The sequence below is a fragment of the Lipotes vexillifer genome, unplaced genomic scaffold (assembly GCF_000442215.2).
Source record: "Lipotes vexillifer unplaced genomic scaffold, Lipotes_vexillifer_v1.1 scaffold995, whole genome shotgun sequence".
NCBI classification, from domain to species: Eukaryota; Metazoa; Chordata; class Mammalia; order Artiodactyla; family Lipotidae; genus Lipotes; species Lipotes vexillifer.
The window spans coordinates 2167951-2183618 of record NW_006785389.1 but is presented as its reverse complement, the minus strand read 5'-3'; the positions used below and the strand labels follow the sequence as shown (position 1 = coordinate 2183618).

General features: G+C 44.0%; 1 protein-coding gene across 1 annotated transcript; it reads left to right on the top strand.

Moving 5' to 3' along the window:
- The first annotated feature begins 1165 nt into the window (after positions 1-1165).
- CUNH19orf18 (chromosome unknown C19orf18 homolog) lies at positions 1166-13903 on the top strand. The gene is given in 7 exon segments (XM_007457517.1): positions 1166-1247; positions 1370-1474; positions 5556-5658; positions 8723-8889; positions 9866-9927; positions 12234-12321; positions 13794-13903. Coding segments are annotated over 7 exon segments (717 nt in total).
- The last annotated feature ends 1765 nt before the right edge of the window (positions 13904-15668 follow it).

Below are 15668 nucleotides of genomic sequence, written 5' to 3'. Positions count from 1 at the left end.
CTTCATGGCCCACAGCGGGCGTATATCTGGAGGCCTGCCTTGTCATCTCCTGACATTCAGGAAGGACAGCTGCCCTTTGGGGCACAGCACATGGGAACCAGCTCCTAACCCCAGGGGACTTTACAAGCCTTGAAAGGTCTCTGGTCTGTTCACTTATTCTAATTGGTAGGAGGAATGAAAACCTGTTTTCTGTATTGTGGGAACTACCAGGTGGGCAAAGGGCACGTCCAGGGGACAACCTTCTTCCATGCCATCTAGTTTTCTATCCCATTTCCACATTTTCAGATGATTCATTTAATCTCCTTTAAAGAAACTTCTGGAGATGGCAGCTTGGGTCTAGGTTTCTGAACAGCACCCCCAGAGGCTGGAGGAGTACTGAATTGCTTTATTGCAAATATTATACTCTCCCATTTTACAACCAGAACTAACGTTCAGTGCCCACACTCTTTTTGAGCTTTGCGTGGACTCCTTTATTGAGCCATCACTGTAACCCTGTGAAGTAGGTATTAGTTCCTGTCCTATTCTTCTGCTGAGGAAACTGAAGCTCAGAGGGGTAAGTAACTTGATCAAGCTCAAACATCTAGGAAGCCAGAGATGAGGGTTAGAATTCAGGCATTTGAACACAGAGCCCTGCTGTTTTCTCTGTTGGCTTCTTATGATGTGTCACATTGAATTATTATTTTTTTAAATATTTATTTATTTATTTAGCTGTGTCGGGTCTTAGTTGTGGCATGCATGTGAGATCTAGCTCCACGACCAGGGATGGAACCCGGGCCCCCTGCACTGGAAGCACGGAGTCTTAGCCACTGGACTGCCAGGGAAGGCCTCACATGGGATTATAATTGATTTCTATCTGCCTCCTCACTAATCTGGACGCTCTCTGAGGGCAGGGACCTGTTCTTATTCACATCTGTACCCAAGAGCTTAGCATCCCTCCCAGCGCACTCACTCATTCTGTTAGGCTCACCACTGGCTGACTTGGTTCCATGAAAGAATTCCATGTGGCAACATGAGCTGACCTCACACTGGTGGTTCCCAGTCAGAACCCAAACATTCTGTAGTGAGAAGAGCTCCTTAGTTCCTCAGAGAAATATAGGACAGATGCTAGCCTACAACTAAATACTTCCTTTCACCCATACGATAACAAACTAGCAGTTTTGGAATGATGGACAAGGTTCAAAGTTCTTTCGCCATTTTATTTTTGTTTTTAATGGAATTCCCACTTCATTTGTGCTTGCCTTATGCAGGTGAGCTCAAACCAGCTGGACAAACAACACGCTTAATGGGTAGCTTCAAGCATGATTTCACTTGTTTTAGAGGAAGTAAAAAGGAGTAATTATATTTCACTGCTACAAGTTTTCTCTTCCAGGTTATATGCAGTCACAAAGACGCACAAACGTCACCAAAAAGCCTACACTGTACGCTAAGGAATTTCAATTATCTCACGTTCAAGGAGCTTTCTCAAAACACAGAGGTGAGTCATTGTTAGTACTTGTTCAGTGAAATGAGAATGTATTCTGGGGTCCTCTTATGTGCTATATCAATGTGTCTCTTCTTTTTCTTTTTTTAAGATTAAAAAAATTTTAAATTTATTTTTGGCTGCCTGGGTCTTCGTTGCAGTGTATGGGCTTCTCATTGCAGTGGCTTCTCTTGCTGCAGAGCACGGGCTCTAGGCACGCGGGCTTCAGTAGTTGCAGCACATGGGCTCAGTAGCTGTGGCTCATGGGCTCTAGAGTGCAGGCTCAGTAGTTGTGGTTTGCGAGCTCTAGAGTGCGTGCTCAGTAGCTGTAGCGCACAGGCTTAGTTGCTTCACGGTATGTGGGATCTTCCCGGACCCGGGCTTGCACCTGTGTCCCCTGCATTGGCAGGCGGATTCTTCACCACTGTACCACCAGGGAAGCCCAATGTGTCTCTTCTTGTATATTTGTTAGTAGCATGGTCCATAAAATAATAAAACTAGATAAGCATTGCTTGGAAATTATATCCTATACTCTTCACTCTCCATAAGCTGAGTGACAGAAGGGCTGTGACTGTTGGGCCCTCCCTGGCCCCGGCTCTCCGACCTGATAAGAGCACATCCCTCTTCAGCTCTGTGCTAAGTTTCTCCAGGTCCTCAGCTTGGGAGGAGGTTTCCCAGCTTGCGTGACTGCAAAAGCAGACCCAGGACCCAAATGCATTGTGTTCTTAATGGTCCAGATTCATCAAAGGAAACACTGGATGCAAGCAGAGCACCATGCTTTTGCAAATTAAGCCACACATTTCTATCAATACTAGGCATTGGAATAAACTTATTGAGAACATTTACCATCTTAGCTATTTGGAAACTACGTTTTAGGCCCCCTTATCTAATACCAAGTTACATCTTAATTTTCCTAAGTGCATCTTAAACCTGTCTCTTCTTTCTGATCCCCTTCAACATCCGTATAGCTCCAGTACGTACTACACCCATGCCATTCCCAGGGCGTACTGGTAAGTCAAGGCATCTGGGAGGGTGGGTGGGATCCATGGACATTCACAAAGCTGCTGTGCTCTGTGGCTCCAGAGGGCACGCCGCGCTGCTTGTCACTAACCTGTACAGCCCCTTTGTGCAAACTAGAAAAAGGCGTCCCCCGCCCAATGGTTGGATTAGTAATGATGTTGCTTGGGGCAGATTAGAAAATAGCACAGAGGTCAAAGCATCGGGAAATACAGGAAAAAATATCCCCACAATTAATCCATCCCTCCATCCATCCCAAAGACGTTATTATCCTTCGTAAAGCCCAGCTATAATAGTTCACTTCCCAGTTCACCACCCCCCGCCCCCAGCACCAAAGCCCAGAAAAGGAGTTCGGGCCAAGGTGTCAGAAGGCCCACATTCTAGTCCTTACTTTGACACTAACTTGTCTTGTGAGATGGCAATAGAGGTTCACTGAGACCTCTGCCACGCCTGAGCTTTGGGTCCCAAGTGTAGCTTCTGATACAGAGACAGAGACAGAATTGTTTGTCTAGTCAGATCACTGGAAAACTCTCCTGGCAAAGGAGGAGGGAAAGATAATCTCATATCATGTTTGTAGGCTAGGAATGAGTAAAAATTCTACAGAGCACAATTGGCAATTCTTATAAAAAGAATGCATTCACTTTTTGACCCAGAGTGTTGAAATATCCCTGGGATTTGTTTTAATCAGGTATGGTAAGACACGCAGACACGGAAATGATAGTCATGAAGGAAGACGTTTATACACATGGAATCCTAGAAACAGAAGGCATGGCACAGCATGCCAGGCCATGTGGGAAAGGACCAGAGTGGGTTAGGAGGCAGGAGGAGGAGAGGGGAGAGAATGACCCAGAGCTTCTATTGGGGGTTTTGAGGGAAGGAATGGGTGAGGTGGGGTAGGTACATGGAGTAAGCTTAGTGTTGCATAGTTTGAATAATTTTGGTGGGCTCTGGGCTATAGGAGTGGTTCTCAGGTGTCCAGTACCTGGCCCTGGGGTGATTCAGGGCAGAGGGAGTATTGGCCTGGTGTGTGAGGGTTTAATGGTTGGTTTGAATATCAAAGACATCACAGGGGAGTCGCTTGCTGTCTCTGGGCTAGCCAGCCCTGAGAGGTGGAGCCTTCCCAGGATGAAGGCCCCAAGTGGTAGACCATCAAGGGTATAGAAAACAAGAAAATAGAGTCAATATACTCCGCAATTCCATTTCTGGGAATTTTATTTAAAATATGCTATTCCAGGGAATTCCCTGGCAGTCCAGTGGTTAGGACTTATTCACTGCCAGGGCCCGGGTTCAATCCCTGGTCACGGAATTAACATCCCACAAGCCACGTGGCGTGGCAAAAAAAGAAAGAAAGAAAGAAAGAAAGCTACTCCATTTCCTTAGTTCATTTACCCTCCCCTTTTGCTTGGTGACTTTCTCGTCTGTTTTTCTCATCCCCCAAATACTCCCAACATATCTACCCCAGGCTCGCTCTTAGGGGATGACCTTGTTTCCTCCATCACTGACAAAATACAAGCACTTGACAGAGTGTCTGCATCCCCTGATCTAGCACAGTTGTACCTTCTCATTTTTCCTCCTGTCTAGGCCAAGGCTGACCCTTCACCTGTGCACCAGCTAACATCCCCTCAGGCCAACTGGGGACACCCCAGGCAATTCTCTCTCCCTTTCCAGGAACATCACAGTATTTAAAATATCATCCCCATTCTTATATGAACATGCTGTCGGTTTTCCCATATTAAAAAACAAAACTCGTCTCTTGATCCCTCAGCCCCCTCTGGGAGCTGCCCCCATTTCTCTTCCTTCCATGACAGCAAAACTCTTCAGGAAGTTTCCAAAACTTGCTCTCTCCAATTCCTTTCCCCCTGTTCTCTCTCAAACCTGTTTCACTCATGCACATCGATAACATCTCCTTTGACTAGGTCTCCAATGACCTTCCTATTGCCAAGTCCAGCAACCAATTTTCAGGAGTCATTGTATTGAAACCAAAAGTAACCCATACCCCGCCACCCCTAATATTTCATTAAGAAAATCTGAAAACACAGAAAAGTTGAGAGAATCATAGAATGAACATCTATGTATGCCACACCTAAGGTCTACAATTAAGCGTTTAATCTGCAAGCATTTTTACAGTCCAGGTTCTTTTTGTCATGTCAGGCTGACTTCACATTGAGGTATGAATCTCAAAGTATTTCTCAGCTCAGTCATTGAACCAGTGAAGGGACAGAAAGTGAGGGAAGGCCACGTTTGCAACAAGTAGTAGGCACTTCAATTTGTCAGATTTTTACAAGTTTTTTTTTTTTTTTAAATACTTATTTATTTATTTTGTCCATGCTGTGTCTTAGTTGCGGCACATGGGATCTTAGTTGCGGCATGCAAACTCTTTAGCTGCAGCATTCGGGATCTAGTTCTCTGACCAGGGATTGAACCTGGGCCCCCTGCATTTCGAGCGTGGAGTCTTACCTACTGGACCACCAGGGAAGTCCCTACAAGTGGTTGATAATGTACTTAGTCAACTGCTCTTTTGTTCACTTTGTACCAACAATAGCTCTGTTTATTTATTTTTATTTCAGATCATGGGAGAAGTGGTACACCTGAGCCTACAAAAAGCATCCAAGGTTTTGTAGCGCATTCAGTGGGCCTAAATACAAACCCCAATACAGGTTTGCAGAATTAGATTCTGAATTACCCTAAAATATTCCTTTTGTAACAGCACTACACAATCTAAGACCATCTGGGCAACACTTGAGTTGTAAAACTAAGGCCACTCTCCTTTCAGCTACATCAATGGCCAGTTCTGCTGTACTGAGTCAGGGATCAAGTCTCATAAGAGAGGGCTTTGACCAAAGACAGGAGGCAGATGGAAAAAGGAATCAGAGATTGGGTGGGAATTCAAATTATATTTTCTCACACAGGCTGTACAGTCTAGCCTCTATGGTTTTTTATTTTTAATTAAGAATACTATTTTTAAGGTTATTTCTGATTTTGTCTCTCATTCTGCCAAAACAATATGATTAACAAATATATTAACTGATAGTCACACCTAAAATGAGACTTTATGAGAACTTTTTTTTCCCATTCTTAGCACTGATTCCTCATAGACCTGCTCTTGTTAAAGTAATTACAATTACATGTAAAGCCGTCAGTATTGCCCTGATATGTGGGATCACTGTTTCCTACATGATATAGTAAGTCTGTGCTAAATAACTTTTACCATCCTTAAGTAAGACATAGCAAGTTAACTAGGTTATTATTTTGTGATAGTAATGATGATGATGGTGATAATTCTTATAATCCTTAAATTATTATGGTCATTATACATTTTCAGACAGTGTTTTTCAGAATATGGGCTATATTCATGTTGGGTCATGATATAAATGAAAAAATTTAAAAGAAGCTGGATAAAAAGAATTTTTAAAGTAAAAATAGAAATTAATTTTTAAAAAAGCAAGCAAACAAACAAAAAAGAAACAGGACAGAATACAATTTAGTAGAATAGAAAGTATTAAAGTAAATGTTGGGCTTCCCTGGTGGCTCACTGGTTAAGAATCCGCCTGCCAATGCAGGGGACGCGGGTTCCAGCCCCGATCCGGGAAGATCCCACATGCCACAGAGCAACTAAACCCGTGCACCACAACTACTGAGCCTACACTCTTGAGCCAGCGAGCCACAACTACTGAGCCCACGCACCACAACTACTGAAGCCTGTGCACCTAGAGCCCGTGCTCTGCAACAAGAGAAGCCACCACAATGAGAAAGCCCGCACACCGCAACGAAGAGTAGCCCCTGCTCACTCCAACTAGAGAAAGCCCACGCAGCAACGAAGAGCCAAAGCAGTCAACAACAACAACAACAAAAACTAAATGCTGATTTTCAACCTTTTCAGACTCAAGATTGTGAGGTAAATCTTATCTCTTACTGTGGATCATCATCAAAAATGTTTGAAAGCCACAGTCAAAGATGCTGTCATCCTCCCAAAATGTGGCTTTCTAGAGTGAACTTGATACTTTGGAGGGAATCTTAATAGTGCAAAGCAGAAAAGACTGGCCACTCTCTCTTTTACTAGAAACTTATTATCAATGCAATAGTAGGGGTAATAGTAGCATTTAGGGAAGACACTTCATCTTGTTCGCACAAATAAAGCTTGTGGTCAAGCTCAGGTTATGTGATCATTTTGAAATTAGTGTCAGACGAAAGCGAGCCGCACCGTGACATCATGCTACTCTGATCAGGACCAACACACTGATTCCTATTCTAGGATTTAGTTCCAGGACTCCATTATATCCTATCAGAAACAGCTTGAGGAAGTACTAAATTATTTACTCTATCAGAATTAAGTGTGTACAGGGGAAATGTATTGCCATGTATGGGATATTTTTTAAGGTAGCCATTTTAGGACCACTTGGAGTATGTCAAATGAAGGCAAAATTAAAGGTAAAATTGAAGAAATTTTGCCAAGGAGAGAGTGTCCCTAGTATGTTTGGTTCTGGGTTATCTATGACTCAATTTATGTAACTGGAATTTCAGTTTATTTCATTAGTCTAGACAAAGATGTTAACACATTAAGATTGCTAAAGTAACTCACTACAACGTATCCTCCTGGAATTTCAGTGCCCAATTAAATTACTGAGCTAATGTCAACATTTACAGCTTTTACATTTGTGTTACCCCCTAGTGACATTTTAGAACCTGAGGCAAAAGGAAAAATATGTGCCCCAAAGTACATGTTTTTACATAAGTTTTAGTGGTTAATTTTTTCCAGAAGTAGATTTTTGAAAATATATTGGTGAGTTTGATTTCACTTAAACCAGGAAAGTAAAGTAATAATAAATTTTGTTTCTGGTAAAGATAAAGATAAAGTATTTAAACTTAAAATAATGCTGTGAGTTTTGATACAGCACTTTTCAATTTTAAAAATATATTTCGACTACTTTAATGTTTTGGAAAAGAAGAACCGTAAAATAATACATAAAAACATAAAAACATGTATATAGGGACTCACATTTTCCCTTTTGACTCAGTCTCCCATATGGTTCATCACAGCACTGATGGATCCTGTCTTTAAAATTTTGATATTTTGTTTATCATGGATTTTTCCCATTCATTTCTTTTTTTCTTTTTTTTTGGCCATACCATGAGGTTTGCAGGATCTTAGTTCCCCGACCAGGGATTGAAGCTGGGCCCTAGGCAGTGGAAACACTGAGTCCTAACCACTGGACCACCAGGGAATCATTTCAATTTTTTACGATATTAAGTCAAAATATTTATCCCCATTGCTGAGTTTTTTGGCACCCCCTTAAACTGTGCACCTAAAGCGAGCACCTCACTCTCCTCACCCAAAATCTGGTCCTGTTCCAGCTTCCTGATTATCTGTAACAGTGTTTACAATCAGGCCATTTCTTCCTGCTACAGAGCATGATTCTGGAATGTTCCCCCTACACCTCTTCCTCCATCACAGCCCCTTAGAACACAAATAAGCTAACCCTAAAATGGTTTGTTATTACATGAGTCAAACACAATTAGGAAGGTAAGTATGTTAGGAAAAAGTAGAACACTCTATTACCCAGTTTCACGTCACACAGAAATATCTGTTCAATGATCCACTTCCAAGTTTGGGCCTAGGATGGGGTGAGCGAGGCACTCACCTCAGGTGCAAAATTTAAGGGGGTGCAGTAGTCAAGAAACCCAGTAGTAAAGAAAAATAATAATTTATTGCAATATTTTTAAGTCTAAATTAATGCCCTCAAAAATCCATGATGAACAAAATATCAACATTTTAAATACATGATCAGTGATGATGTCGGGCCAAAGCATATTGGAGACTAAGCAAAAGGAAAAATCAGCAGTACCTATGCTACCTTTATTTAAAACGTTGACATTGTGTTCCTCATGGATTTGTTGGCATTGATTTTTCTTTTGTAAAATATTGCATTAAGATGTTATTGAACTTGATCATGGAGGTTTGTGCCCAGCCCGGGCGCCCCATTGCTGTCACCTGGCTCCAAATCACTCGCCCCTTTTCTGTGTGTCAGCCCCAATCTGAGTTCTATAATTCTATAGAACTATAGAATTCTATAATTCTAATTATATTTCTATAATTAATTATAGTTCTATAATTATTTGGGTTTAAGTCTATTTCTGCTTCCTCCCCCATGTACTAGTGACCCCTTTTCCGTCAGAAAGTCACAAGATTAAGACAGGATGATTTAGTGGGAAAATTGTGCTTTTATATTTATCTATTTTGTCTTCCAGTTGACTGGTACAGGCTGAGGAATAACAACAACTTGCGTCACTCTATAAAAATGTCAAGATACCATTATTAGGAGATGAAGAGGAGGGCTCTGAGGATGAGGGCCAGGATGAGTCCACGCACCTCCTTCCAGAGAGTGAGAAGGAACTGGAAAAGTTCATTCATTCAGGTTGAGGGTCAACCAGCTTATTTTGTCAGATCCAAAATCCAAGGGAAGCTGAGCTGACAATGATGGTTGGGTTTTCAAAGGCAAAGCTAATGAATATTTACAGCCACACATGCAGGAATGAGCCATTCGCATCAAATTACACAGAAGCGCAAACAGCTGTGTGGTTGTTCGATTCCTTTTGCAAGGCAATTCCAAGGACTGAAAAGAGAGTTCAGGAAACAAGACTTTTCCTGGAGTCAACATTTCCCTTAAACATACTTATCAATGTCGTGTTGTTGCCGAGTTTTGACCACAGACAGGCAGATGCCCTCCTGCTCTGTCTCAGTCTGATGTGGAAATGGGATGCAGGTCCACCAAACAGAGGTTACTACCCCCAGGTCAGAGACGCCCCAGTGAGAATTGCCCACTACCCCTGCAAATCCCTGAGAGGAGAGAACAACATATATGCTCATAGAAACCTGATTCTGTAGAAGTTCTGAGATTCTTCAGTACTTGCTTAAAAAAATTCTAGAGCAAAACGATGTAGATTGCAGTGTCTGATTCAATACTATTAAGCATCCACTGCATGGATCTGCTCTCTAACACCCCAGAGATAGTCAGAGAGAGGCTGAGAGGCCAAGAGTAGAAGAGATAATTGATGCTTACAGAGGCAGACCGCCCTTGTACTCTTAGAAAATATTTTTTTAATGTCTTTTCATTGCATTGAATTATAACTTTTCTAAATGTTTCAAAATTGAAATATAGTTGATTTACAATATTATACATTTTTAAAACTGGATATTTATAAAGCTTGAATACAGAAAGTGGGAAAATCATTTCAAAATGCAATTTTCACCATCCTTATCAGACAAATAGCATTCATGAAAACCTGAAAATTCCATTGTTTGTTCCTTTATTTTTCCATATATTTCCTCACTTCTTTTGTCTCTAATTCCTGATTTATTAGTATCTAAATAATGTTATGTCTACATTTTAGTCATTAGATCAAAAAGAAGAAAACATATGGAAAAGAAGAGATTGAACACAGAGCAAAAGTTGGTAAAGAAAGTGGAAATAAACGATGCCATACATACCGCAAATCCGGGGCGTCTGTGAAAAGAAATGAAAGAGAGGCAGGACATGCCAGCCAGTGTGGAGGAAACAGTGACAGATGACAGAATGTGAGCATGACTTGCTCCTGGAGGACGTTGTGCAAGAGCACTCTAAAGGAAGAACACCAGACGTAAAAACAGGAAATAAATTCATATGATATAGCAATCTTGCTTCCTAGTTCTTAGAGTTTATGAATAAATACACCTTAATTGGAAAAGAAAAAAATCCAACTTCGTAAGTGTGAAAGAGAAATTGTCAGGATTTTCTTTTCTCACTCCTAACCAGTAGTTTCTCTCAGACCAGGTGAGGAAACCACTTTCATGAAACAAAGCTTCCCCAGTGACATCTGTTAATTCCAGTAGCTCGCTTCCATTTTACGTATAACAAGACTGAGAATGTCAAAATGAATATGACAGCAGACAGTAACCTTTGTTTTTAGGGATCTGGGACCTGGTGCAGGAAATAGGTCTGCAGGCAAAGAGCTATAAAGAATTGCCAGATGTACTGAGTGCTGTAAACTGGGAGTCACCGAGAGCTGTGGAAACACAAAAGGGGCAGGATTTAATCTGAGCGGTGCTGTTGGTGTGGAAAACAGTCTGATGGTTCCTCGAAAAGGTAAACATAGAGTCACTACCTGACCCAGCAATTCCACTCCTGGGTATATATCCAAAAGAATTGAAAATATATGTACTTGCACACAAGAGAAACCCTCACACAAACGTTCATAGCAGCATTATTCATAAGAGCAAAAAGGTGGAAACACCGCATATGTCCATCAACCAATAAACAAATTAACAAGATGTGGTCTCTCCATAGAGTGGGACGTTATTAAGCAAGGAAAAAGACAGAAGTACTGACACATCGTACAACATAGATGATCCTTGAAAACATTATGCTAAGTAAAAGCGGTTAGACACAAAAGGTCCACACATCGTATGATTCCATTTATACAAAATACCTACAATAGGCAAATCCATAGAGGGTCAAAGTAGATAAGTGGTTCTAGGTGCCGGAGGAGGGGAGAAAAGGGAAAGATGGTTGGTGGGTAGGAGGATTCTCTTGGGGGCAATGAAAATGTTGAAAAAAAAGATTAGTGTAACTTGAGGAGGCTGGTACCAAACCCAAGTTCAGCTGCTCACCACTCAAAAGAAAAATACTCAAGAGACAAGTGTTATATTTGATTTACGACATTGTTTCCAGAGAATTTCCTTTTTTTGTAGTTTTATTGGAGTATAGTTGACTTACAATGTTGTGTTAATTTCTGCTGTACAGCAAATTGACTCAGTTATACATATATATACACTCTTTTTCTTTCTTTCTTTTTTTCTTTTGGTTGCACCTTGTAGGATCTTAGTTTGCGGACCAGGGATTGAACCTGGGCTACCACAGCAAAAGCGCTGAATCCTAACCACTGGACCGCCAGGGAAATCCCTGGACTGCTTTTTATCAAGAATCAAGCACATGAGAAGAGCATGAATCTTCTCAGGCAGATGTGTCTTAGCAAGAATCACTGAGGCAGGCAGAATTCTAAGATGGCCCCAAGACTCCTGCCCTCTGGTGTACACAGATGTGTAGTTCCCTTCTCCTGAGTGTGGGTCTTTGAATATGACAGATGTCACTCTTGTGATTACGCAAAAGTGATGGGATTGTCGATCTCTTAATTGTTACATTATGCCACCTGTCCATGTCTTCAGGGACTGGCTCCATGCAGGGAAAGACCTTTACTAATCAACCCAGTGTGAAGGCTTCAGGCTTTCTCAGTTTTTTTCCAGACATGCTTCTTCCCTGGTGTGTGTGTGTGTGTGTGTGTGTGTGTGTCTGTGTTTCACCAGTTCTACCATATACAGTATGCTGCATTTATTTTTAAAAAGTAGGATTAAAAGCCTTTTAGGCTTTTTAAAAAAAATTAATTAATTTTTGGCTGGATTGGGTCTTCGCTGCTGCGTGCGGGCCCTCTCCAGTTGAGGCTAGCCTGGGCCTTTCACTGCGGTGGCCTCTCTCTGCTGCGGAGCATGGGTTCCAGGCACATGGGCCCAGCAGTTGTGGCTCACAGGCTCCAGAGCACAGGCTCAGTAGCTGTGACACTTGGGCCCAGCTGCTCTGAGGCATGTGGGATCCTCCCGGACCCGTGTCCCCTGCATTGGCAGGTGGACTCCCAACCCCTGCGCCACCAGGGAAGTCCCTATACTGCATTTAAATGTCTTAGTTTCCCTAATAGTCTCACTCCCCACCCTTGCTCCGATTTTTCTCAGGGCATTAAACATTCTATTGCATTCCTCTGCCTTAGTCTTTTTGTTGCCCGGCACTGTAGGACTGCAATCTCCCTGCAGCTGCCACAAGGTCTGGAATCTACCAGTGCCCTTGCTGGCAACTAATATTTGTGTATAGTTTGAAGAGGAGGTCTAAATTCATATTTTACCTTTTGTGTACTTCAGTGCTGCAGACCTTATTTATTTGTTTATTTATTTGGCCACGCCACTCGGCATGTGGAATCTTAGTTCCCTAACCAGGGATCGAACCCACACTCCCTGCATTGGAAGCATGGAGTCTTAACCACTGGACTGCCAGGGAAGTCCCCAGACCATATTTATTTATTTATTTTAATTAATTAATTTATTTAGTTTTGGCTGCGTTGGGTCTTCGTTTCTGCACAAGCTTTCTCTAGTTGCGGCGAGTGGGGGCTACACTTTTTTTTTTTTGCGGTATGTGGGCCTCTCAGTGCCGTGGCCTCTCCCGCAGCTGAGCACAGGCTCCGGACGCGGAGACCCAACGGCCATGGCTCACGGGCCCAGCCACTCTGCGGCATGTGGGATCCCCCGGTTGCTCGGCGGCATGTGGGATCCTCCCGGACCGGGGCACGAACCCGCATCCCCTGCATCGGCAGGCGGAACCTCAACCACTGCGCCACCAGGGAAGCCCTGTATATCTTCTTTGTTAATGTTTCTGTTCAAATCTTTTGCCCATTTTATTTTTTTTTAATATTAATTTTTGGATGTGTTGGGTCTTAATTGCTGTTCATGGGCTCTCTCTAGTTGCGGGAGCAGGGGGCTACTCTTGGTTGAGGTGTGCAGGCTTCTCATTGCGGTGGCTTCTCTTGTTGCAGAGCATGGGCTCTAGGTGCGTGGGCTTCAGTAGTTGTGGCACGCAGGCTCAGTAGTTGTGGCTCACGGGCTCTAGAGCACAGGCTCAGTAGTTGTGGCACACGGGCTTAGTTGCTCCGTGGCATGTGGGATCTTCACGGACCAGGGCTCAAACCCATCTCCCCTGCATTGGCAGGTGGATTCTTAACCACTGTGGCATCGGGGAAGTTCCTCTGTTTGTTTTTTACTGTAGATTTATATCTCAATTTGTTTCAGAGCAATTACTTCAAACGTACATAGTTAATTTATTTTTGTCTATGATCATTGCCGTATGATTGTTAAAGATAATTTCTTGAATTCCTAAACATGGTTGAATTTTTATAATTTTGACGCTTGAATTGCATACGATAATTTTTATGAGTTTCCTATACCCGGGGACACAACTTTTGTGACTCTATGGAATGACAGGTTCATTTATATCTGTAGCCTTTAGGGGCATCTGAAAGAATTTGTTTAGCCTCTCAGAGCACGCTGAGCTTACCGGGAGTCCAAACTAATACGTCTCCAAACACCTGCGCCATCAGTTGCAGAAAGGGCTCCCCAGAAATCTGAGTATGGCCTTTTCAATAAGAAGCGAAGTCCCTCCTCTGCCCGAGAACCCACACGCACCATTTCCCAGCGCCCCTGGCAGCAGAGCTCTGCCTTTTTTTTTTTTCCTGCCTTCTTTACTAGAGGTCGGCGGAGAGTATCCTCACACGCGGCCTGTGGTTCTGCGGGAACTACATTACCCAGAACGCTCCACGACGGGCGGCAGCGCCACTCAGCCAATCAAAGTCTCATAAAAGGGGCGTTTCCTATCAGGTGCAATTCATAAGGGAGCGACTTCTGGTTTCCTTCTCGTGGCGGCCATTTTAACTACTCTGGGCCTGTTCTGCCTCCGGACTGCTGGGTCTGGACCGACATGACGGCCAACAAGGTCCGAGAAGAGGCCTTGTTCCCCCAGGAAAAAAGCGGGTCTGAGGCTCGGCGACGCCACCCCGATGCCCCGCGCCAGACCTGGGAGAGGGACTGCCGGTCCGGGTCCCGCTCTGCCCACAGACCCCAATGGCAGCGGTGGTGCTGAGGGACCCGCCTCAGGTAGATGCCTGTCTTCCGGACCCTCACCGCGCTCACCCCAGCAGACACTAAAGCCCCCAGTGCGGGGCGCCTGCTCTCGTGCTCCCAGCCCAGGACCCGGTGTCCAGGATGGTGAGGCGGCCGTGGGTGTGATGCCAAAAGCTTAGCCTCTGTGCACAGGTGCCGAATCGAATCTCAGAGACAGTTTTCGGTGAAGCAGAAAATAATAGTTTTATTGCTTTGCCAGGCAAGGGGGGACACAGTGGGCTTGTGACCCGAAAACCTGTTGTCCCAACCCCAGGGGAATTTGGTGAGGAGTTTTACAGCCACAGTTGAAGAACGCGGTTGTGGATAAGGATCAGGGCGTGAGCGGGGCTTGCACTCCTTTAATCTGGCCTCAGGTGGTCTCCTGATCTTCTCTGAAGGGCGCTTCATCAAGTAGTTAGCATCTTCTATTTGTTGGGGGTTTTAGTTCAGTAGAGCTCAAGGCTATTGTTATGAGTATCACTCGACAGGAAGCGCAAGACAGGCTTCCGTACCCAGGAGCCCTTCAGGGTCTTGCTAGGTTTCTGGTGGGGCCCTGTTTCTGACAGTGTGGTGGCAAGTGGGGGAGGGTGACAGGCACAGGGACACCTTGTAAAAGGGGAACTGATCACTGAGGCTCAGAGATTAAGTCGCTATCCCAGACTTCAGGGCCAGGCAGGGGTACATGGAAGCCTGAGCCCATCAAACCCCTCCATAGACTCATCACTTGTTCCACATTTCTATGGCTGCTTATGGAACCAGCACAGTCAAGTGGAAGGCGTCCCGTTCCCTCGCCGGGCCTGACACTGAATCACATGTCTGGATTGTGGTGTCTTGGGACTCTTAAGTGCTATTTCCCCAGTCCTTGAGTCCCACCTGGGGTGGTGGAAAAGGAATTGGAGAGGCTCTCAGAGACAGTATTGTCTGGCAGGTGGCCAAGCCTCCCAAGAAAAGACATGAGATGGATGAAGAGTCACAGTAGCAATTGAAGTGAGATGACACTCAAGCCAGAACTGGTGCTTATTTACCACTCTGTACACACCAGGATTTTGTGAGGACTTTGGTGGAGCTTGTTTCTCTCTTTTAAAAAAAAAAAAAATTTATTTATGTATTTATTGGCTGAGTAGGGTCTTTGTTGCTGCGCGCAGGCTTTCTCTAGTTGGGGCAAGAAGGGACTGAGCGGGGGCTACTGTTCGTTGCAGTGCGCGGGCTTCGCATTGCAGTGGCTTCTCTTGTTGCTGAGCACGGGCTCTAGGCGCGCGGGTTTCAGTAGTTGCAGCATGCGGGTTCAGTAGTTGTGGCTCACGGGCTCTAGAGCACAGGCTCAGTACTTGTGGCACACGGGCTTAGTTGCTCCGCAGCATGTGGGATCTTCCTGGACCAGGGATAGAACCCGTGTTCCCTGCTTTGGCAGGCAGATTCTTAACCACTGTGCCACCAGGGAAGCCCATGGAGCTTGTTTTTCAT